This window comes from Anomaloglossus baeobatrachus, chromosome 2 (assembly GCF_048569485.1).
Source record: "Anomaloglossus baeobatrachus isolate aAnoBae1 chromosome 2, aAnoBae1.hap1, whole genome shotgun sequence".
In the NCBI taxonomy this organism is placed as follows: Eukaryota; Metazoa; Chordata; class Amphibia; order Anura; family Aromobatidae; genus Anomaloglossus; species Anomaloglossus baeobatrachus.
Window position 1 is genome coordinate 436,649,719 of NC_134354.1, and position 24,442 is coordinate 436,674,160.

At 43.2% G+C, this 24,442-nt stretch overlaps 1 protein-coding gene across 2 annotated transcripts in view; it reads left to right on the plus strand.

Moving 5' to 3' along the window:
- Nucleotides 1–24,442, plus strand: part of AP2B1 (adaptor related protein complex 2 subunit beta 1) — a 202,989-nt gene that overhangs the window by 104,019 nt on the left and 74,528 nt on the right. Inside the window, exons 13-15 of one of the 2 annotated variants that reach the window (XM_075336254.1) lie at nucleotides 17,213–17,472; nucleotides 22,620–22,812; nucleotides 23,252–23,272. In XM_075336254.1, the coding sequence (XP_075192369.1) occupies nucleotides 17,213–17,472; nucleotides 22,620–22,812; nucleotides 23,252–23,272 (474 nt within the window). The remainder of the gene's footprint in view (nucleotides 1–17,212; nucleotides 17,473–22,619; nucleotides 22,813–23,251; nucleotides 23,273–24,442) is intronic. The other variant, XM_075336255.1, reaches the window with a different exon arrangement.

Sequence of the window (24,442 nt, forward strand, 5' to 3'; positions counted from 1 at the left end):
AAAGGTTTGTCGCTTAGCTCCCTTAAAGGACAAGTCTCTGCGCTATCCGTATTCTTTCAGAAGCGCCTGGCGCGACTTCCTAAGGTACGCACGTTCCTGCAAGGGGTTTGTCATATCGTTCCCCCTTACAAGCGGCCATTGGAACCCTGGGATCTGAACAAGGTTCTAATTGCTCTCCAGAAGCCACCTTTCGAGCCTATGAAGGAGATTTCCTTTTCTCGGCTTTCACAGAAAGTGGCTTTTCTGGTGGCGGTCACGTCTCTTCGGAGAGTGTCAGAGCTGGCGGCGTTATCTTGCAAATCTCCCTTCCTGGTGTTTCACCAAGACAAGGTAGTACTGCGTCCAATTCCAGAGTTTCTTCCCAAGGTGGTATCTTCCTTTCATCTCAATCAGGATATCACTTTACCATCTTTGTGTCCGCATCCAGTTCACCAATTTGAAAAGGGTTTGCATCTGTTGGATCTGGTGAGAGCACTCAGGATCTACATTTCCCGCACGGCGCCTCTGCGCCGTTCGGATGCACTCTTTATCCTGGTCGCTGGTCAGCATAAAGGGTCGCAAGCTTCCAAATCCACTCTTGCGCGGTGGATCAAGGAACCAATTCTTCACGCCTACCGTTCTGCTGGGCTTCCGACTCCTTCTGGACTGAAGGCCCATTCTACCAGAGCCGTGGGTGCGTCCTGGGCATTACGGCATCAGGCTACGGCTCAGCAGGTGTGCCAGGCGGCTACCTGGTCGAGTCTGCACACTTTCACCAAGCATTATCAGGTGCATACCTACGCTTCGGCGGATGCCAGCCTAGGTAGACAAGTCCTGCAGGCGGCGGTGGCCCACCTGTAAGAAAGGGCTGCCTGACAGCCCGATCGCGAGGTATTCTTTTACCCACCCAGGGACTGCTTTTGGACGTCCCAATTGTCTGGGTCTCCCAATTAGGAGCGAAAAAGAAGAAGGGAATTTTGTTTACTTACCGTAAATTCCTTTTCTTCTAGCTCCAATTGGGAGACCCAGCACCCGCCCTGTTTTTTCTGAGGGTATTTGTTTTTCGGGTGCACATGTTGTTCATGTTGATAAGTTACGTTCTCCGATATTGTTTATCGGATTGAATTTGTTTTTGAAACAGTTATTGGCTTTCCTCCTTCTTGCTTTTGCACTAAAACTGAGGGACCCGTGCTCCCACGGGGGGGTGTATAGCCAGAAGGGGAGGGGCCTTACACTTTTAAGTGTAGTACTTTGTGCGGCCTCCGGAGGCAGTAGCTATACACCCAATTGTCTGGGTCTCCCAATTGGAGCTAGAAGAAAAGGAATTTACGGTAAGTAAACAAAATTCCCTTCTTTTATTTATATAACACCAACATGTTCCTTAGTGCTTTACAATTCAGAGGGGACATGCACTGCAATACCACTTTATTGCCATATATAGAGAAAATCTCACTCTTTAAAGCTCAGCATATAGTTCGTGACCAAGATGGCAGTGACTGGGGCCTTCTGCAGGCACTGACGGTCATGGTGTACCATTGGCACACTTCGATCGTGTCACGTGGGACTGGCTGTTTTGTCGTGTAACCCTAGAACGCATACCTGGGGCTCCGCAGGCCTGCTAGGTCATTTGTTTTCTATGGTATATTGAATTGCTTGCGCGTTCTAGGGTTAAATGCCACTGTCGGAGTTTGACAACAGCATCTAAATAGATAACAGCCGCGGCAGTTATAAACAGACGTCAACTATGTAATATAGCCGGCATCAGCTGCATCCTTATACACGAGGGGGTTAATATCCCACGCTTGTAATCTTACTGTTGTAAAAATCCATTCCAAAAAGCTTGTATAAGCAGCTGTTTTAATGAATTAATAGACAACTCTAAACCAGCCATTACTTACTTTCTTTCTAAACAGATGGAGACAGTGGCACTAGCTTGATCTCCGTGCACACTGACGTGCTCCATGTAGATCATACATTCTTGCTCTGAACGAACAGAGCAGCGTGGGCTGAGAGGTACTGCCTCTTTCAGAACTATTTGTGCCCAGCTGTTTTGTACTTGCAGCCCCCTGCCGCAGCTAATAAGTGGTTCCAGTAATCTGAATATCAGCACTTAAGCTCCGTCATCAATAAGAAGCACACAGATTTTGACCTTTTTAAAGAAACCATCACTAACCAGTGTACCCTTGTCTGGTTTACATAAGTGGGTGAGAGAAGGTTGGGATCAGACATGAAGATCTTTTAAACCAGCAAAGTGGAAAATGTCTATCTAATGCACAGCAATATAGATGGTTTATATATATATATATATATATATATATATATATATATATATATATATATATATATATATATATATATATATATATATATATATATATATATAATACTTTTATGGTCACTCCTAGTTGAATTGGTAGTGAAGAAGAAAGGACCAGGACTGCTCCCATGTGTAATAATTCATTGTAGTCTTCCTCTTCCTTTTCTGTATGTGGCAGACCAAGAGGGACTTGTAAAAGGGAATGCATAATCAGAAAATTATCGATTTTTTTTTAAATCCGGTCTTTTAAGTTACAAGTATTTTTTATAGCATAATTTTTATTAAAATCAATAGAAATCTTGCATTTTTCACACTGATGTAATTCTAGAGTTATATTCCCTGTTGTTTTATGAAAAGCACATGTACATTAGCTGCAGTAGACTGACTGAAACCCTTTGTTTTGTATTGAAGTGTCTAATGAGTGTGTTCAAAGGTCATTGTGTAGGAAGGGGAGCAGGGACAGCTGTGATATTGATTGTGATTGGAGGATTTTGTGCTGTCAGCTGTATATAGTAGTGTTACCTATCATCATAATCCTGCCTTTAATGATAATACAACTTTTGAATATTCTTCATTAAATAACGAGAAATATAAGTCTAAAATACCCCTTGTGGCTAGTTAGAAAATTGCCAGACTTTTTTTTTTTTTTTTTTTTTTTATAAAGATTGTGATATGGGAAAAAAACAAACTGTCATAAAAAAACTTTAAACACAAAAACCTGTTTTAAAGTGTAACTGTCGTTTTAGGAGAACTTGCAACAGAATGTCTGTGTCTGCCACTAACTTCTCCCTTCTCCCCTTTCCATATAACTTTATGAGCAGCAACTGTTGTCTCTTATCTCAGTACTGGGAAAATCACAGCTGTGTCCTCACGATTGCCTCTGGGAGCACAGCTTAGATGATAGCCAAGTTCTGGCTGTCATAACCAGGGCCAGTGCCCGCAAAGCCACTACCTGTTTAACTTTAATGCTGCGATCAATGGCGATTGCAGCGTTTAGGAGGTTGGGAGAGGGCGCTCGCTCCCTCCCCCACCCAATCGGGACCACCGCAATGTGATCACAAGGGCCCGATCATTGCCATGGCAACAGGAGATCAAATAACGACCTCTGTGTTACCTGGTTATAGTGGCCTGTTAGACAATGCCAAGAGCATGGACTAACAGGCATTCTGTCAGTGTAACACTGACAGGTGTAATGCATTGCGATGCTTATGTATGCTAATGCATTACACCAGCAATCAGACTAATAAAAGTTAATGTCTCATAGGGGACGGAGTACAAAAGTTTAAAAAAAATTGTCAAAATATTAACAAAAAATCCCTAAATAACAAAATAATTAAAAAACATTGTACCAATAAACACATATAATTATGTAATAAAAAAGTACACATTTCGTATTGCCGCATCTGGAATAACCCGATATATAAATCTGTTATACTATTTAACCCCTACAGTGAACACCGTAACACTTTTTTTTAAAAAATGGTAAAAATTAGGCTTTTTCATTAAACTTCCAAAAAAAAGTAGAATAAAACGTGATCAAAAAGTCAAATATAAATAAATATGGTATCTTGGCAAAGGTAATCTCGTCCCGCGAAAAACAAGCCACTATACTTCATCAGCGGAAAACTGAAAAAGCTTTAGTTGTTAGGATAGAATATAGCGATGCAAAATCAATTTATTTTTCTATAAGATTGTTTTTATTGTGTGAAGGAGGCAACACATGCAAAACATACATGTGGTATCGCTGTAACCGTACTTATCTGAGGAATACAGCCATGTTATCATTTTTACCAAACTGAACAACAACAAAAAATTGAAAAAAATGTTTGTTGTTTTTGTTTGTTTTTGTTTTTTGTTTTTTTTTGGAATTGCTGGTTTTTGTTCATTTTGCTCCCAAAAAATCAGAATAAGAAGCTTTAAAAAAAAGTCATGCCCAAAAATGGTACCAATAAAAAATTTCAACTCATCCTGCAAAATATAAGCTCTCGCATGACACTGTCAGCAGGACTGAAAAAATCACAGCAAAAACTTCTTTAAAGCGTTTGTGTGTTGATAGTAGCCAGATATAAACCTGGTATCATTGTGATAGCACCACCCTGAAGAATAAAACAGTCTTATCACTTATTTTGCACGGTTAATGGCATAAAAAATAAAATATTCTTGACCTGATGTTGGATTTGTTTATTCTGCCTACCATAGATCGCAGTTATGCGCAGCTCACATTTATCCTGCGCTCTACGCTAAGTTTTCACACTGTGGTTTCCATGTAAATCTCTGAAATACGTGATTCAGATGGAACAGACGGAACATTCACTATATTGAGGCAGATGAAGACACTGTGGACTCTCTCTGGCCCATAATCCAGCTGTATCCAGCTTTTTAAGCGTTCGTAAAAGTGTTGTCGGCCACAGTTTTCTGCGCTTTTGAAGATACGGCTGAATAAATGCCAGACGGAATTCAGAGAAACTGCGCTGCCTCAATATAGTAAATTTATCCTTCGGGGGTGTCCTCTGAATTACGTTATTCGTAGATTTAGATGTAAACCCCAAAGTAAGTTCTCAGCGAAGAGCACACAATAATTGTTAAATGTTTCCAATAAAAGCTTCAACTAATTTCATAAAAAAGACAAACAAAACAGGTCTCCACTTAGGTCCATCATTTTGTCCAGAAATCCTGCAATTTCTGCACTCCGAAAGCCAAATGCCCCATAATATGCCTAAACCATAGTTAACGTCCACAAGTTTTGTCATTTTTATAGTGAGGAGAGCCCACTTAATTTACCAGGTGCGTGTCTGTGCCCAGCTTGTGCGTCTGCAATCTATGGGCACTACAATGGCAGATTTATAATTTTCACTCGGCAACCCTCCATTGTTGAAAAACAGCCATAGAGTCAAAATAGTCACTACACCTTTGGATAAATTCAAATGGGTGACATTTCTAAAATGGGGGCACTTGAGGCGGTATTCTGCTCTTTAAGCATTGAGGGACTCTGTATATGAAGTCCGCAAACTACTCTAGGAAAATCTGTGCTACAAGGGTCAAATAGCTCGTCTTCCCTCCCAAGAAAGTCTCGCTGTGTGGCTAAGCAGTACTGTTCAGCCACATATAGGGTATTGGCATGGTCTGCAGAAATTGTGACATATTTTAGTACCATAGTTACCTATTTTTCTGTGAAAATGTAAAATATGGGACGAAAATGAAATTTTTGAGGTTAAGGTCGAATTGTTTTTTCGGCACCGCCCATTGGTATAAAATTATGTGACACACGTGTGGTTTCAATATGATCACTACACCCCTAGATGATTTCATTGAAAGGTTTATTTTGTAAAATTGGGTCACTTATGGGGTTTTTGCTGCTCTGGCACCCACAAACCATAACAGCAAAATCTGCACTGTAATATGGCGCTCCTTCCCTTCTCAGCTTTCCACCATGCCTGAAAAGTAGTTCCCAATTTTAAATGTAGGGTTTCAAATTGAATAAACTGTGTAGTCCATCTTTTCCTATTAGCCGTTAGAAAAATTAATTAAAAACTTGGGACTAAAAACATTTTAGATGTAAAAATGTAATTATTCTTTTTCACCACCCAATGGAATAAAATTCTATGAGCCACATGTGGTGTCAATATGCTCACTGCACCTTTTTAGATGAATTCATTGAGATGGGTAGTTTGTAAAATGGGGTCACTTGTGGAGGATTTCTGCTTTTCTAGTACCCCAGGTACTGTCAATGTGACATTTCATCCTCAACATATTCCGTCAAAATCTGCATTACAATGTGGCCTCCTTCCCTGACTGTGCCTCAAAAGCAGTTTTTTTGACCACACATGGGGTATTGGTGAACTTAGAAATTGTGTAATTTGCACAGTTTCTTTTTTCCTATTACCCTTTTGAAAATTAAAAACTTGTGGCTAAAGCAATATTGTATTGAAAAAATGGGAAATTTTTCATTTACTTGACCAATATTACACAATTCTATGATTCGCCTAAGGGGGAAAAAATGCTAGTTTCTCAAATAGCTTACTACCTCGAGAGGAGTTTCTGCAGTTTTGCCATGTCAGGGGCTCTTTAAATGTGACATTGCTTTCTGCAATCTATTCCACCCAATTTTGCACCCCAAAATTCAAATAGTGCTATTCTGAGCCCTGTCTTGTGCCTAAAAAGTAGTTTTCCATCATATATGGGGTATCTGTGTACACAAGAGAAATTGCAGTACAAATTGTACAGTCCATTTTTTATTTTAAGCACCTTTGGGTTCAAGGTGCTCACCACACATCTAAATAAATTCCTTGACTAGTATAGTTTCCCAAGTGGGGTCACTTGTGGAGGTTTCCACTATTAAGGCACACCAGGGGCTGCGCAAATGCAGCATGACGTCCGCTATCCATTTCAGCCAATTCTGCGTTCTAAAAAATCAAATTGTAGTCCTCTACCGAGCCAAGCGGGTGCACAAACAGTAGTTTTCCACCACATTTGGGGTATCTGTAGTACTTAGAAGAAATTGATCAACAATTTCATTTTTTACCCTTGGGAAAAATTTTAAATTTGGGTGAAAAACATGTTTGTGCGAAAAAATGTATTCGGTCCTTGCCGACGGGACTTTATTTGACTCTCCCTCCCCTCTCCACAATCATTGAGCCTTGATCTCCCCCTCGTTACTGACCCCCCTGGTGGGGTATTGTGCACTATGGATGGTTCCCCTGTAATGTTGTCGGTATAGTATTACCACCTCACCCTGTTTCTGGCCAGGACTCATAGGGTTGCAACCTTTCCAGGTTTTATGCTTTTCTACCAGTAATATCTTGGGTATGCCACTTTATATAATAGAACTGCATGCACATTTTTCTCCTATAATTGAAGAAAATCTCTGTATATATACTGTGAGATTATGTATATGTATGCTATATGCCTTTATCCGTGACTATGTTATATTGTCTTCTCTAAGCATATTTAATTCATGCACGTGCAGTATTGCATATTGTGGTTCTTGTTTGAGGGGTAGATCTCGTCTCTTTGTCTATTATGTAATACTATGGTATACCATTATATTATTGTGAGTTGGTGGGGAGACTCACACCGTGTTATCTAGTGTGTTTTCCTATTTTAAATGATTTTATGAAATTTTTTGCTACAATAAAAATAGCTTTTCATAATAATATTATGGACTTTGCTTCCCATTATGCAGTTCTTTTCTTCTCAATATTGTTCTGCTCTTCACTGCATGAGCTAGCATTGAGCTTATTTTTATAACATAATCAGATATTGGCTGTGCACCCCTTCCCTCCTTTTTATGATTCCCTTTAAGAGACTAGATACATAGGTCTTGTCTTCGAGGGTATAGCACAGATTTCTTTCTATTCTTAAAGGGACCCTGTCAGGTGCAATATGCACTCGGGACCACGAGCAGTTCTGGGTGTATACTGCTAATCCCTGCCTAACCGTCCCTGTATACACTAGCATAGATAAAGAGATCTCTAGAAAAAGTATGAAACTCTGAGGTCATGCGCACCAAGCTGAAATCCAGTGTTGGGCGGTGATGGCAGCGGAGAGGTGAGTGAGATCATCCTCTGACGCTGCGTATTCATTAGCATGTTAGCATGCCCACAGGGGTGTACTAACATCCTAATGGAGCCGACTAGCCAGGGGAACTAACACCCAGTGGACTAGTCCCCGAGCTCATTAGCATACGATAAAGGGATCTTTAGAAAAAGTATTTCTAAAGATCTTATATCTATACTAGTGTATACAGGGACGGTTAGGTAGGGATTAGCAGTATGCACCCAGAACTGCTCGTGGTTCTGGGTACATATTGCACCTGACAGGTTCCCTTTAACTGTGCATAAATCCCACTGGCACTTTAAAAAGTGACAAAACACCTTATCGTTGACATGGGAATGGACAACTGTCTTTTTCTGTGAAATCTAACTTGACATTCAGTCCCAAGTTCTTGCTTTATGTGGATTTTAGATAATCCTGTGATTTCCTTTGCTGCTCTTTAATGCAGAAGCTCAGAATTCCTTGAAATCCTTTGGTATATATAGTGCTATTTCTTTTGCAGAGATTTTTTACTGGATGGCTTTATCCCCGGTGCCTGTTAAATAGCGTCCATTGGACTGAATTTGATAAGATGTATTTTATTCAGATGCATATTTTATTCACATCTTGTTAGTATTGGTTTTGCCTATTTTGTATTTTATACCACTGGCTTTAGTATAGCTTTCAAAGCACCTGCAAAAGAGAAAATTAGGATTTGGAAGAGTGATGCCTGGATGGTCCATCAATTGTATCAACTTGGGGCTGTGTGATCTTGAGCACTAACCATTTACTGTTTCCCTGGAGAAATAGACTTTACTAATTAAGGTGTATTCATGAGCCCATAACCCAACTTCAAGGGATCCCTGGGCCCCCATTGATCTTGAACTCTGCATCTGAAAAGTGCAAGGGTGAGCGTGTGCACCTCCGCTTCATTCATTGTCAAGGGATTTGAATTTTTGGATGTTCTACAGCGGGTCGGTGGAAGTCCCAGCAATCAGCAACGTCTCACCTATTGTCTTTACTATTTTACATTCAATTGATTATTTCTTTGTCGCTCTATTGGGAGACCCAGACAATTGGGTGTATAGCTACTGCCTCCGGAGGCCACACAAAGTATTACACTTAAAAGTGTAAGGCCCCTCCCCTACTGCCTATACACCCCCCGTGGGATCACGGGTTCCTCAGTTTTCATGCTTTGTGCGAAGGAGGCTAACATCCACGCATAGCTCCACTGTTTAGTCAGCAGCAGCTGCTGACTTTGTCGGATGGAAGAAAAGAGGGCCCATACTAGGGCCCCCAGCATGCTCCCTTCTCACCCCACTTTTGTTGGAGGTGTTTGTTAAGGTTGAGGTACCCATTGCGGGTACGGAGGCTGGAGCCCACATGCTGCTTTCCTTCCCCATCCCCTTAGGGCTCTGGGTGAAGTGGGATCCTATCGGTCTCCAAGCACAGGAGACCGTGCTCCGTCCACAGCCCCAGGAAATCTGCTGGACATGGAGCTGAGTATCGTCAGGGACAGGGCCCTGCTACATTAAGGTACTCTGGGTCCCCGTACAGATCGCGCACACACACCAGCATTGCTGGGTGTGTTAGTGCGCCGGGGACAGCAGCGCGGCGCGCTGGTGCCTTACTCACTGCAGCTTTGCTGAGTGAGTTTCTGTATTAGGAACTGCCGCGCCGGCCGCGGCTGGCGGTTTTTTACACTGCGACGCGGCTGGGACTTCCGCGCTGGCCGTGCTTATACGACGGCCGCGCTTATAAATCGAGTCCCCGGCTTTTGCGGCCTAGTTCCGTTTCGTTCCCGCCCCCAGGCCTGCCAGTCAGGGGAAGGGCGGGACGCTGTTCAGAACGTCAGCGCCGAGGGCTGGAGTCTGCTTAGCATACTCCAACCCCCCTCACTAGGCGCAGTGGGACGCTAGTTTCCCGCACTTTGTCTGGGGCACGCCCACGGCCCGCCCCTCTTCACAGGACGCCGGCAGCCATTCCTGTTTGCAGTCTGAGTGGAGAAGGGACACGAGCTCTGGGAGACCCAGGCACGGGATTCTGGCGATCGCACACCCGCTTTTCAGCGGGCGGTAAGCAGCCCTCGAGGGCTCACCCCACTAGTGCCGCAGTGTTCATTTGTACTTTATGCTTGTCTGCTATACATTGCACTGTACGGTCGCTATTCTTGGCTATATACCCTCCTAGATTGCTAGACAACAGCATGTCGTCCGCAAAAAGCAAGGGGGCCAAGCAGGGCTGTGGAGTCGGAGTCGGAGTCGTGGAGTCGGAGTCGGAGTCGGAGCTCATTTTGGTGGAGTCGGAGTCGGAGTCGGTATAAAATGCACCGACTCCGACTCCTAAAATATATAATAAATTGGGGACAGGAGTGCAATGCAGAATGTGCTGAATATTTTACTAAATAATAACATTTAGTATAATGCTTATATTTAAGTGAAAAATTTATTGTAGTATAATGTGAACATCAGACATTTAATTGTTTTTATGATACAATAATCAAGATATTTGGATAGAACATAAAATATTTATTGGAATACAACTTTAGAACACAAAAAACTAATAAATTGTAAATATGTAATATATATATATATATATATATATATATACACACAGTGTATATACACACACAAGATATATATGTAATCTACTGTATATTACATAGTGTATTACATATTTACAATTTATTACAGTTTTTTGTGTTCTAAAGTTGTATTCCAATAAATATATTTTATGTTCTATCCAAATATCTTGATTATCGTATCATAAAAATTATTAAATGTCTGATGTTCACATACACATATTCATGTACTACAATAAATTTTTCACCTAACTAAGCAATATATGTAGGAGTCGGAGCCGGAGTCGGAGTCGGTGCAAGAGAATTTGAGGAGTCGGAGTCGAAGGTTTGGCTTACCGACTCCACAGCCCTGGGGCCAAGACACAGGCTTTCTATGCTACTTGTACCGCATGTGAGGCTGTTCTACCGGCAGGTGCCACTGACCCCCATTGTGTGCAATGTTCGGCCCCTGTAGCACTTGCTCAGCCGGGGTCTCTGCTAGAGGTGGCCCAAGGAGAACCACCTGTGAACACTGTCCAGGTGACAGGGACGGAGTTTGCAGTTTTTGCTGATAGGTTGTCGGTGACTATGACTAAAATCCTTGAGACTTTGCAGTCCAGACCGGTAACTCAGACCAGGGGCACTGTCGATTCAATGCTCCCTGGCCCCCCTCTTTTGGAACACATCCATGCTCCGGGGGGGTCCCATGCATCCCGGGGTGATGGCTCTGACACGGACGACAGTCCCAGACAGCCTAAGCGAGCTCGCTATGAGCGACCCTTGACTTCATCACACTGGTCAGGGTCCCAGCAGGAAGGCTCTCTGTTTGATGAGACAGAGGTTGCTGATCAGGATTCTGATCCTGAGACCGCTCTCAATCTGGATACACCTGATGGGGACGCAATGGTGAATGATCTCATAGCGTCCATCAATAAAATGTTGGATATTTCTCCCACAGCTCCTCCAGTGGAGGAGTCAGCTTCACAGCAGGAGAAATTCCACTTCAGGTATCCCAAGCGTAAATTGAGTACTTTTCTGGACCACTCTGACTTTAGAGAGTCAGTCCAGAAACACCACGCTTATCCAGATAAGCGTTTCTCCAAACGTCTTAAGGATACACGTTATCCCTTTCCCCCTGACGTGGTCAAAGGCTGGACCCAGTGTCCAAAGGTGGATCCCCCAATCTCCAGGCTTGCGGCTAGATCCATAGTTGCAGTGGAAGATGGGGCTTCACTTAAAGATGCCACTGACAGACAGATGGAGCTCTGGTTGACATCCATCTATGAAGCTATCGGCGCGTCGTTTGCTCCAGCATTCGCAGCCGTATGGGCACTCCAAGCTATTTCAGCTGGTCTGGCGCAGATTGACACTGTCACACGTACATCTGTTCCGCAAGTAGCGTCCTTAACCTCTCAAATGTCTGCATTTGCGTCTTACGCTATTAATGCTGTCCTGGACTCTACGAGCCGTACGGCAGTGGCGTCCGCCAACTCCGTGGTTTTACGCAGAGCCTTGTGGTTAAGGGAATGGAAGGCAGATTCTGCTTCCAAGAAGTGCTTAACCAGTTTGCCATTTTCTGGTGACAGACTGTTTGGTGAGAGATTGGATGAAATCATTAAACAGTCCAAGGGTAAGGATTCATCCTTACCTCAGCCCAGACCAAATAAACCCCAACAGAGGAGGGGACAGTCGAGGTTTCGGTCCTTTCGAGGCTCGGGCAGGTCCCAATTCTCCTCGTCCAAAAGGATCAGAGGAGCTCAGATTCTTGGCGGGCTCAGTCACGCCCAAAGAAAGCAGCAGGAGGAACCGCTACCAAAGCGGCTTCCTCATGACTTTCGGCCTCCTCTCTCCGCATCCTCTGTCGGTGGCAGGCTCTCCCGCTTTGGCGACATTTGGCTTCCACATGTCAAGGACCGTTGGGTGAGAGACATTCTGTCTCACGGGTACAGGATAGAGTTCAGTTCTCGTCCTCCAACTCGATTCTTCAGAACTTCTCCGCCTCCCGGCCGAGCCAATGCTCTTCTGCAGGCGGTGTGCTCTTTAAAGGCAGAAGGAGTGGTGATCCCTGTTCCTCTTCAGGATCAAGGTCACGGTTTTTACTCCAATTTGTTTGTGGTGCCAAAAAAGGACGGGTCTTTCCGTCCTGTTCTGGACCTAAAACTGCTCAACAAGCATGTGAAAACCAGGCGGTTCCGGATGGAATCCCTCCGCTCCGTCATCGCCTCAATGTCTCAAGGAGATTTCCTAGCATCAATAGACACCAGAGCACCAGCGTTTTCTACGCTTCGTTATAGGAGACGAACACCTTCAGTTCGTAGCCCTGCCTTTCGGTCTGGCGACAGCCCCAAGGGTCTTCACCAAGGTCATGGCAGCAGTAGTAGCAGTCCTGCACTCTCAGGGTCACTCTGTGATCCCTTACTTGGACGATCTACTTGTCAAGGCACCCTCTCAAGAGGCATGCCAACACAGCCTGAACGTTACACTGGAGACTCTCCAGAGTTTCGGGTGGATCATCAACTTTTCAAAGTCAAATCTGACCCCAACCCAATCGATAACATACCTTGGCATGGAGTTTCATACTCTATCAGCGATAGTGATGCTTCCGCTGGACAAACAGCGTTCACTACAGATAGGGGTGCAATCTCTCCTTCAGGGCCAGTCGCATCCCTTGAGACGCCTCATGCACTTCTTGGGGAAGATGGTAGCAGCAATGGAGGCAGTCCCTTTCGCGCAGTCTCATCTGCGTCCATTACAATGGGACATTCTCCGCCAATGGGACGGGAAGTCGACGTCCCTAGACAGGAACGTCTCCCTTTCTCAGGCGGCCAAGGATTCTCTTCAGTGGTGGCTTCTTCCCACCTCATTGTCAATAGGAAAGTCTTTCCTACCCCCATCCTGGGCGGTGGTCACAACGGACGCGAGTCTATCAGGGTGGGGAGCAGTTTTTCTCCACCACAGGGCTCAAGGTACGTGGACTCAGCAAGAGTCCACCCTTCAGATCAATGTTCTGGAAATCAGAGCAGTGTATCTTGCCCTACAAGCCTTCCAGCAGTGGCTAGAAGGCAAGCAGATCCGAATTCAGTCGGACAACTCCACAGCGGTGGCATACATCAACCACCAAGGAGGGACACGCAGTCGGCAAGCCTTCCAGGAAGTCCGGCGGATTCTGAGGTGGGTGGAAGACACGGCATCCACCATATCCGCAGTTCACATCCCGGGCGTAGAAAACTGGGAAGCAGACTTCCTCAGTCGCCAGGGTATGGACGCAGGGGAATGGTCTCTTCACCCGGACGTGTTTCAGGAAATTTGTCGCCGCTGGGGGAGGCCGGACGTCGACCTAATGGCGTCCCGGCACAACAACAAGGTCCCGGCCTTCATGGCACGGTCTCACGATCTCAGAGCTCTGGCGGCGGACGCCTTAGTTCAAGATTGGTCGCAGTTCCGGCTGCCTTATGTGTTCCCACCTCTGGCGCTGTTGCCCAGAGTGCTACGCAAGATCAGGTCCGACTGCCGCCGCGCCATCCTCGTCGCTCCAGACTGGCCGAGGAGGTCGTGGTACCCGGATCTGTGGCATCTCACGGTAGGACAACCGTGGGCAATACCAGACCGGCCAGACTTGCTGTCTCAAGGGCCGTTTTTCCATCAGAATTCTGCGGCCCTGAGCCTGACTGTGTGGCCATTGAGTCCTGGATCCTAGCGTCTTCAGGATTATCTCAAGAGGTCATTGCCACCATGAGACAGGCTAGGAAACTATCCTCTGCCAAGATCTACCACAGGACGTGGAAGATTTTCTTAGCTTGGTGCTCTGCTCAGGAAGTTTCTCCCTGGCCATTTGCTTTGCCTACTTTTTCTTTCCTTCCTGCAATCCGGGTTGGAAAAAGGTCTGTCGCTCGGCTCCCTTAAGGGACAAGTCTCTGCGCTATCTGTATTTTTTCAGAAGCGCCTAGCACGACTTCCTCAGGTACGCACGTTCCTGCAAGGGGTTTGTCATATCGTCCCTCCTTACAAGCGGCCGTTAGAGCCCTGGGATCTGAACAGGGTTCTAATTGCTCTCCAGAAGCCGCCTTTCGAGCCTTTGAGGGATGTTTCCCTGTCTCGCCTTTCACAGAAAGTGGCCTTTCTAGTAGCGGTCACGTCTCTTCGGAGAGTGTCCGAGCTAGCAGCGCTGTCATGCAAATCTCCCTTCCTGGTGTTTCACCAGGACAAGGTGGTTCTGCGCCCGATTCCGGAGTTTCTCCCTAAGGTGGTATCCCCCTTTCATCTCAATCAGGATATCTCCTTACCTTCTTTGTGTCCTCGTCCAGTTCATCAATGTGAAAAGGATTTGCATTTGTTGGATCTGGTGAGAGCACTCAGAATCTACATTTCCCGCACGGCACCTCTGCGCCGCTCGGATGCACTCTTTGTCCTTGTCGCCGGCCAGCGTAAAGGGTCGCAAGCTTCCAAATCCACCCTAGCTCGGTGGATCAAGGAACCAATTCTTGAAGGCTACCGTTCTGCGGGGCTTCCGGTTCCCTCAGGGCTAAAGGCCCATTCTACCAGAGCCGTGGGTGCGTCCTGGGCATTACAGCACCAGGCTACGGCTCAGCAAGTGTGCCAGGCGGCTACCTGGTCGAGTCTGCACACTTTTACCAAGCATTATCAGGTGCATACCTATGCTTCGGCGGACGCCAGCCTAGGTAGACAAGTCCTTCAGGCGGCGATTGCTCACCTGTAGAAAAGGGCCGTTTTTATGGCCCTATCACGAGGTATTATTTTACCCACCCAGGGATTGCTTTTGGACATCCCAATTGTCTGGGTCTCCCAATAGAGCGACAAAGAAGAAGGGAATTTTGTTTACTTAACGTAAATTCCTTTTCTTCTAGCTCTAATTGGGAGACCCAGCACCCGCCCCTGTTTTTTTGTATACACATGTTGTTCATGTTGAATGGTTTCAGTTCTCCGATATTCCTTCGGATTGAATTTGCTTAAACCAGTTTATTGGCTTTCCTCCTTCTTGCTTTTGCACTAAAACTGAGGAACCCGTGATCCCACGGGGGGTGTATAGGCAGTAGGGGAGGGGCCTTACACTTTTAAGTGTAATACTTTGTGTGGCCTCCGGAGGCAGTAGCTATACACCCAATTGTCTGGGTCTCCCAATTAGAGCTAGAAGAAAAGGAATTTACGGTAAGTAAACAAAATTCCCTTCTTTACCAAGGGTGCATATATTCTCAATGGGGCGAGGGGAATAAAAATGGCCATACAGATTGGGCAGAAGTCTTGATTTTTCCCAAAAGGCAGATGTGGAAGAAAGAAGGATCAATCTGTGGCGTTTCTACATGCTTGGTCCTTTTTAGTATACAGGAAAAGACAAGGTTGGAGGTGTCTGTCAGCAGCATACTCTACTCCCTTATGAGAACACACCAAACTATGTATGGGGGCGAGGGGAGGTCTAGCCGATAATAAAGTATAAAGACAGCCTAAGCTGCTGCCAGATAACTGAGACTTGACAAGCCGGGAAAGACCACAGTGGCAGGATTGCTTTACATGGCAAGGACGTAGGTAGCTCAACCTTGGATAGATGAGTCCAACTGTATACAACGTATTGATGAGCTAAACCTCTGAAAGGAGTGCATGCTAAAAGAGGTCCAGAGAGTTCATTAGGTCTCGCCTGGGTTTGTAGCTGTTGACAGGGATAAAAGTGGTATGGTAATATTACATGTCGATGAGGAAGATCTAAGGCCAAGTGTCTGTTTTCTGTTTTTTTTTTTTTTTAGGGTTTATTAAATATTTTATGTATTCTGAAGTAGAAAGTAGGGTGTGGTGTGGTTTTGCTACAGATTTATCACTTGCGCGTTCTTGTTTATGTATTACACAACCCTTTTTTTCCCGCTAGAAGCTGGACTATTCCTACCGTAGAGCTGCACTTAAAAAATACTTTCTGCATGCAGGGAATTTTCAATAAAAAAAAATTGCTGCAAGACATTGACGACTTTTTTCTGCTGTGAGAATAAGGATTGTGGCTTTATTGAGGGAGCGTTGTACATCCCATTACACATTGAGTGATTGACTGGTCCCACCAAAATCGGCAGGTTCAGCCAACATTATTATAGTTTGTCAGAAGAGAATCTGTTTCCATGTTTCCACTATCGTCTGAGAGCCACTTATTCAGGTGATGTCACGGGCTTCACTGATTTCTGCAGTTTTAATAAAATCTCGATGTTATCTTCTGTAGATCTACAAGTTCTCTCAATGTGGAGCACTAAGTAACCTCGCCCACACCATTGATTACAAATCAGAGTGAAAAGGGGGTTAATGCCGCGCATCAGCCAAAATGAAGATATAGCACGTTGATGTTATAAACGTATTCTTTTATTCCATCGGTCTACGCGTTTCGAGGATATACCTCTTCTTCAGGACCAGTGCATCAACATAGATACGGTCACAGCGACGTCGCAGGGCAGACAAGTAGTGTGACGGGTCCGCGCGATGTTGTGCGCCACGGGCAGCGATTTGCCCGTGTCGCACAACCGATGGGGGCGGGTGCCCACGCTAGCGATATCGGTCACGATATCGCAACGTGTAAAGTGGCCTTAACTCTTGTAGCTAAACCTTGGAAGTGAAATGTTTGTTAAAATCAAGATACATATGAATAACATTAAGATAGCTGGTAAAGAGGATGATTGTACCTGATGAGTTTATTCTAAACAGATTGGCCTGCCCTTTACAGTGACCATTTCCGATATTTTGTCTAATTTTAAGGCACTAGATTATATTGGAGCACTATTGATAATCATGCAAAGCTGCTTTTAAAAAAAAAAACCCTCTTTTTGCTCTGAATTTAGGATTCTGATAACCCTGATCTTCGTGACCGAGGATATATTTACTGGCGCCTGCTGTCTACTGATCCGGTCACTGCCAAAGAGGTGGTGCTTTCCGAGAAACCTTTGATCTCCGAGGAGACAGACTTGATTGAGCCCACTTTATTGGATGAGTTGATTTGCCACATTGGTTCTCTTGCTTCGGTTTATCACAAACCACCCAATGCCTTTGTTGAAGGTAGCCATGGAGTTCATCGTAAACATCTACCCATCCAGCATGGAAGGTGAGTGCTGTTACCTATATGACGTTATGGATCTCTTTTTACACTGAATAATATGTAGTTATATACGGTAGGTTAAAAAAAATACATGTCCATCAAGCTCAATCTTGCCATTATACATTATCAATCCTTTTATTATGTTTTTGATTTTCCGTAACTATTCACTTCATCAATTTTCAGTGTCTGAGACAAAACCAAACCATCTGCCGTGGCATACACCACCTATCATTCATGAACTGTGTGTCTTTAGTTCTCCGAGGCAATGTCACGAACATCCAAAGATTTCAATAGTTTGAACAGTGATTTTTGACTTTTGATTGTCTATCCAATGAATATTTAGAAAAGTACCCCTATTGAATTTTTTATTGTCTAAACCTGTGTAAGTGTATACGTCGAGAAGTGTAGGTGTATTAATATGCTCATCGATCGCAGTCTTCTCTAGTGTCCATTGCCGCTCTAGTATTCTTCTCAGTCACATGAATGACATTCTGACTTTCTGGATCACACTGGGGTCTGTGTGTGAGACAGAAGTCGCTTTTGCAAGAACGTCAGAACAAATTGGAATATTTGTCATGTGTCACAGAAGAGGCTTGGTGCTGTGCTGGAGACTGGAGAAGACTGTGATGCGGGGGCATATTAACCTCTTCGACCGGCCGATTTTTCGCTTTCCGTTTTTTTTCTTCGTCATTTTTCTTCTGAGAGACGTAACTTTTTTATTTTTCAGTCAATATGGTCATGTGAGGGCTCGTGTTTTGCGGAACGAGCTGTACTTTTACATGAAACCAAGAGTTTTACCATATAGTGTACTGGAAAACTGCAAAAAAAAATTCCAAATGCGTAAAAATTAACAAAAAAAAGGGTGATTGAACTATTGTTTTTGAGATATTTTATTCACTGTGTTCCCTATATGGTAAAACTGATGTCAGTATGATGCCTCAGGTCAGTGCGAGTTCGCCATATACCGATCAGATTAATTGATTTTAAATTTTAATAGATTGGGCATTTCTGAACGCGGCTATACCAAATGTGTGTAACAATTTTTTTTAATTTTTTTTTAACCCTTTAATTTTCAACGGGAGCAAAAGGGGGGTGATTTAAACTTTTAGGTTTTTACTTTTTTTTTTTCTTTTTAATACTTTTTTTTTTTTTTAAACTTTATTTTATCTTACTAGGTCTCCTAGGGAACTATAAAAATCAGCAGTCTGATCGCTCTTCCATATCTGCTGATCACAGCTACACAGCTGTGAACAACAGATATGCTCATCTCCTATCTCACCCAGTTCTCAGCTGGATGAAACAGTGAGTGAGTCATGTGAGCTACAGGAGTCCTCACATGACCCTGTGCTACCATGACAACCACCGGAAGTCACTTGATCACGTCACGTGACTTCCGGTATCGGGCGGGGAGTACTGATCTACCACTATCGCCATTAATATGGCGCTGTCACATTTGACAGCTCCATTTAAGGAGTTAAAAGGCACGGGCGAATATCGATTCCGCTTGTGCCTAGCAGGCACACATGTCAGCTGTATAACTCGGAGGAGATGTGCGCCGATCTCCCCCTGCTGCCGGCAGCAGCAGTGGAAGATTAAAGGGTGCTTTACACGCTGCGACATCGCTAGCGATCTCGTTAGCGATATGACACGCCAGATTGCAAATAAGATTTGCCAAGATCGCATATAGGTCATTTTTTTTTTTTTATTTTTTTTTTTTTTTTTTAGCACCGGTCACATGTGCGATCTCTGCAAATCGTATGTGCGATCTGGCGTGTTCTATCGCTAACGAGATCGCTAGTGATGTCGCAGTGTGTAAAGCACCCTTAACACTATGACTGCTAGGATGTAACTTTACTGCCAGTGGATGTTAAGGGGTTAATACACCTACATTACATATACATTCACAGGCTAAGCCCATAAAAATTTTAATCGAAGTACTTCTTTAAAAAGGAAGATGAATATTCTTTGCAAGTTAGAAGGTGCTTTGAAAAGATTGTTGGTCTGATTTGTTTTTACCTTTTTTAGATTGCTTTATTTTTCTTAAATCAATAACTTTTTATTTAGTTTTATAAAGGATTACAACAAAGTGATAGTAAAACAAGGAATAACAAGGACACGAGTAGCTTAGATGAGATAATGACAAAACATAGCAACCAGTGTATGTGAAATTATTACCACATGGCTTGCGCATAAAAATGGAAATAACCAGAAAAAAGTAAAAACAATTACACCTCTAATCTCAGGGGTTCCAATAACCTTTAGGAATCCAAAAGGTTAGAGATGATTTATGTGTTTTTGGCTGTTGAAGCCATACCTGCCAGTCGGTCGTAAACGTTTGGACAGGGCTGTTTTTATAAGCCATCTTTTTCTCATATAAACAGGATTTGGTGGTGAATAATATGACTTCCGCTACACTAGGTGGGTCCACTTAGTCTGGTACCTTGAGAAGGAAGATATAAGTGACAGAAAAGCTGCTTGATGTCTTATTGTAGAATAAGCCTCAGATAATATCGGCCTCCTCTCAGAGTTTGACAATATAATCGCTGTATAATCCCTTGTCCAGACTGGCACATATGTATTTGTAGGTCAGATACTTCTTACAACTAATACAATTCTGAGATGTTAAAGGGACCGTGACAGTAGATTCATGCACGGACACTGGCTGCGTTATTGTTTGGTTTTTTTCCGAAAAATTGTGGCGTTTAAGAGAAAATACACTTTGAAAAGCCAACTGTGTCTCGGATGACTAGTCCGAGGCCGGTCTCTGGTGGCTTCTCCTTCGACTCCTTAGACTGACAGGTCTCGCCCTACTTTGTATACAGGGAGATACTTAGGTTAGTGGGGCAGAAGAAGAAAAGAGGCCATAGACTGATTTCAAACTGATCATCCAAAACGCATAGCCAACAGCTGGCTTTTCATAGTATATTTTTCTGAAATGCCGCAGTCAAGACATACACATGCTGGATTTCTGCTGCCTTTGTTTGTGCAGCATGAATGAGAGGACTAGTGCCTTTGATCTATTATAAGGAAACTTATAATTTTTCATGTCCTCATAGTTTGATAGACTTGTCAAATACTGTTGTGTCTCCAAAGTTTTTGATGGAGTCTTTAAATTGTAGAAAATTGTGGATTTACAATGTTTAATAGTAAGTCGCAGGTAGTATGGATGTACAGCAGCAAGAACCTACCCACAGGTTTTGTGTTTTTGTTTTTTTTTTTTGTTTTGTGGTGGTCTGTTTTTGTTTTTTGTTTTGTTTTTTTTTTTTTATGTATGTTTTTGTTTTGTTTTTTTTTGTTTTGTAATTAAAAAATTAGATTTTGTTTGTCACTGCAACCCTTTGGTATTATGGTACTAAAATGACTGACTGTTATTTTTTTAATTGATTTTTAACTTTCCAACATAATGTTTATATTTTTATATATCAAGAACACGCACTCAGTGATTCAAAATTTGGTTTGGTCTATCTTGCACTATTTTTCTGGTTGTAACACCTTCGAGTGCCCTAAAGCAGAGAATGCACTAAATGAAATTGTAGGGTTATGGTTAAATGTTGAAACCTTGTATATTGTTGTTAGGCTTTGGAAGTACTGGTATGTTGCTGGGACTCCCACAGCCGTAAGGATAATGGGACCTTGCTACATTTTCCCTGCACGGTAGTCACCCACTATGCTAGGAACTTCAGTTGGCCCGTTTGAAGTGAACAATATAGTAAAAGTAGCCAGTTAAAATGACCTTTCACCAAATGTTTCATGTTGAACTGGACACATAATGTAATAATAATTGCAGTCCAGAATAAAACCTGGTTTGTTTGGGTTTTTTTTTTTTGTTTTTTTATAATGTAATTTCTTCCCTCTGTTCTGGAGATCTTGCCAATCAAAGTATCTTTTTTGGTCCCCAATGTGTGTGTGTGTGTGTGTGTGTGTGTGTGTGTGTGTGTGTGTGTGATGTAATGACACAGCCCTACTCTCCTGGTTTACTCTCCTGCATGAGTCAGTGGGGGCAGTGCAGCTGAGTTTAGCTGTGTCACATTACAAATCTTCTATAATCTCTCCTACCTTGGCATCGTCACCTCTGCTGTACTCGCACTTCCCCCACACTGCGAGGCTGGAGATGTCGGTAATCACGCTTATGTACGTTGTGCTCAGCTTGTGATCATTGCCATGATATTAAAGCAGGGTTTCATTATATCTCACACAGGAGTAGTTCAGAACAGGCAGTTCAGCAGAGGTGACAATGTTATGAAAGGAGGAGCATTGGTAGAAGGATTTGTAAGGTGACACAACTAAACTCGACTACACTACTCCTTCCCCACATACTCATGCAGTAGGTTACACCAGGATATCAGAGCTGTATCATTACATCTCCAACACTGGGAATCCTGCTATTGTGTGGTGTGTATTCTTCTTCTTTTTTTTTTTTTTTTTTTTTTTTCCTTTTGAGTGTTGCTTATGATTTGTCAGAGACAGTGGAGGCTTACATTACTCCAGAGAAAAGTACCTAATAACACCCACGTGGACTTATAGGGGTATTGCCAACTCCAAGGTCCTATCCCAATATGTATGTTGTAATATTAATAATAATATTAGCGAATACCTCCATTTAGAAATGTATGTGCAGGCATGGCAGTAGCTTAGATATCCATGGTTATGACCACGAGCAACTAGCTAACTTAATGTCCCTATATGCGTGTCTGTAACCTTGGATACCTAAGCTACTGTAATGAGGTAAGTGACATAGCTTTTCAGAAGAACCATACTACATGTCTAATTGGAGATATTTGCTAATATTCTTAGTAAGCCTACTACATACTGGGATAGGATCTTGGAGCTGGGAATATCCCTTTTAACGAAAATTAACTCTTTAGGGGCCAAATACTTTGATCGGTAATATCTATGCAACTTGGATGTGAAATGAAAAAAAAGAAAAAAAAACATAATTCCCTTCTACAGCCACTTGAAAGGTCCTCTTTAGGGGTTATATTGCTTTTTGTAGCTAGTTTAACATCGCTGATCAGCAGAATAATCTTGTTTTATTAGTATACCAGTCCTAAAATGTTCTAATTCTAAAAATCCCTTAATGTGATCAAAATAATTTAAAATTGTATGCATGTCTGGCTGTACTAAAAAGTTTGTTGTTACCGTGTGTTTTTTAGCATTGATATTGGAGACAGTCCAGTAGGACCTGCACCCACAGTCTCTCTTGAACAACCTCAGGTCATTCCCTCACAAGGAGACCTCCTAGGTGACCTTCTGAATCTAGATCTTGGACCACCAGGGAATGTCCCCCAAGTATCTACAATGCAGATGGGAGCTGTGGATCTGCTTGGTGGAGGTCTGGACAGCCTGGTAAGAAATGTCAGGTTTCCTAGTTGATAAATGCATGTGTTGTATACATACATACATTATACCATTAAATTTTTATAGTTATTAATTATTTGTTAAAAAATTGCCCAGTACTTTCAATGTCACAAGTGGCATCCATGAGTGTTTGTGCAATGTCTGCCTTATGTTGTCTTTAAGAAGATTGGATTTACATATAAAAACATTTTTTTTTCTAAATTCTAGTGTGTAGTAGTGTGCCCTGGCAGAGATATGGTTAAGACGTTAGTCTGGACCATTGTGCTCCCACCCTGACATTAGAAGCAGCCCTCTTTTCAGCCGGTAATTGTCAGGGACTGTAGATTTCTCTTGTAGGCACTGATTGTTGTGTTCTGCAGTTCAGCTGTCTCTCCGCTGACCGTAACCTTTTTGCTTCTTTCCTCCTGTGTCTCGCCTACCATTGCAGATGGGAGAGGATACACAATGGGTAACTGGTTCTCACTCAGTAGCACACTGATAAACTGGCATTATTGTTCTCCCCTCCTCTCCATTGGTCTTCATTACAGACCCTTGTTCCCGCTCATCAGGCAGTCCACATGCATGGTCATTAGCCTTCGGATGCGAACGTTATGTTCAGAGCATCCAGTTTATCAGCTTGACTAAACACAATCTTTTCCTTCCCCTGCACTTAGTGAGATACCATACACGATCTGAAACATAAAAACGATATATTATATACCATTATGCCCCCTTGTCTGCTTCTTGTCTGTCACATGTGACCTTTCACACCCTTCTTACTGCTTGGTATCTCCTGACTATAAGTATTTAATGACAAGTTGGTTTTAAGGGAAACTTGTCATATTCATGCTGCTCGAACTATGATTGCAGCCAGGAATGTTTTCTCTGTGCTCCAGCTGAAACATTCTTATAAAAGCTGGCGAAGGACTGTGTCTCAGCTATTTTTATGTGGGTCCCCTACCTGCTTCTTCCCACTGCACTCTAGTTGTGTGACTGATGTTTCCCTAAGGTTGTGCTCACACAAACATATGACTTGCACGATTATCAGATCGCATCACCCGACACGGCTGCCTTCTCTCCTGACAGGAACGGGTCTGCTGCATGTATTTCTATGCAGCTCAAGCACTCCTGTCCAGAGAGTGGGAGGCCATACCGGGTGATGCCGATGTGAGACTTGTCGAGTGACTCCAGCCTAATTGTGTATATAGGGAGAGACCTGTCAGTCAAAGGGATTGGGGCAGGGAAAAGGCATCGGAGTACCAGTCTGTCTTGTCAGCCAAGACAAATAGTCACCGAATGGATTTTAAAAGAATGTGTACTCTGAAACGCTATAGCTTCCCAAGTAAGACATGCCTAGTTACAATCATGGTTCGGGTAGCATGAATCTGATGGCAGGTTCTCTTTTCATTGTATATGACCCCGCTATAGCACCAAGAACTAAAATCCAATTTTTAACTTCATCTCTTAAGACATCATCTGTATAAGTACATAAGGCTGGACTAGTGTTTAGAGTGATGTCTAATATTGTGTGGTTGTGGAAAGGTGCTTACTCCTAATTTGTTTTTGGCGTTATTGACATTATCCTTACTCCCCCCTCCTTTCCAAAAAAAAGTGTGTGTGTGCGTGTGTGTATATATGT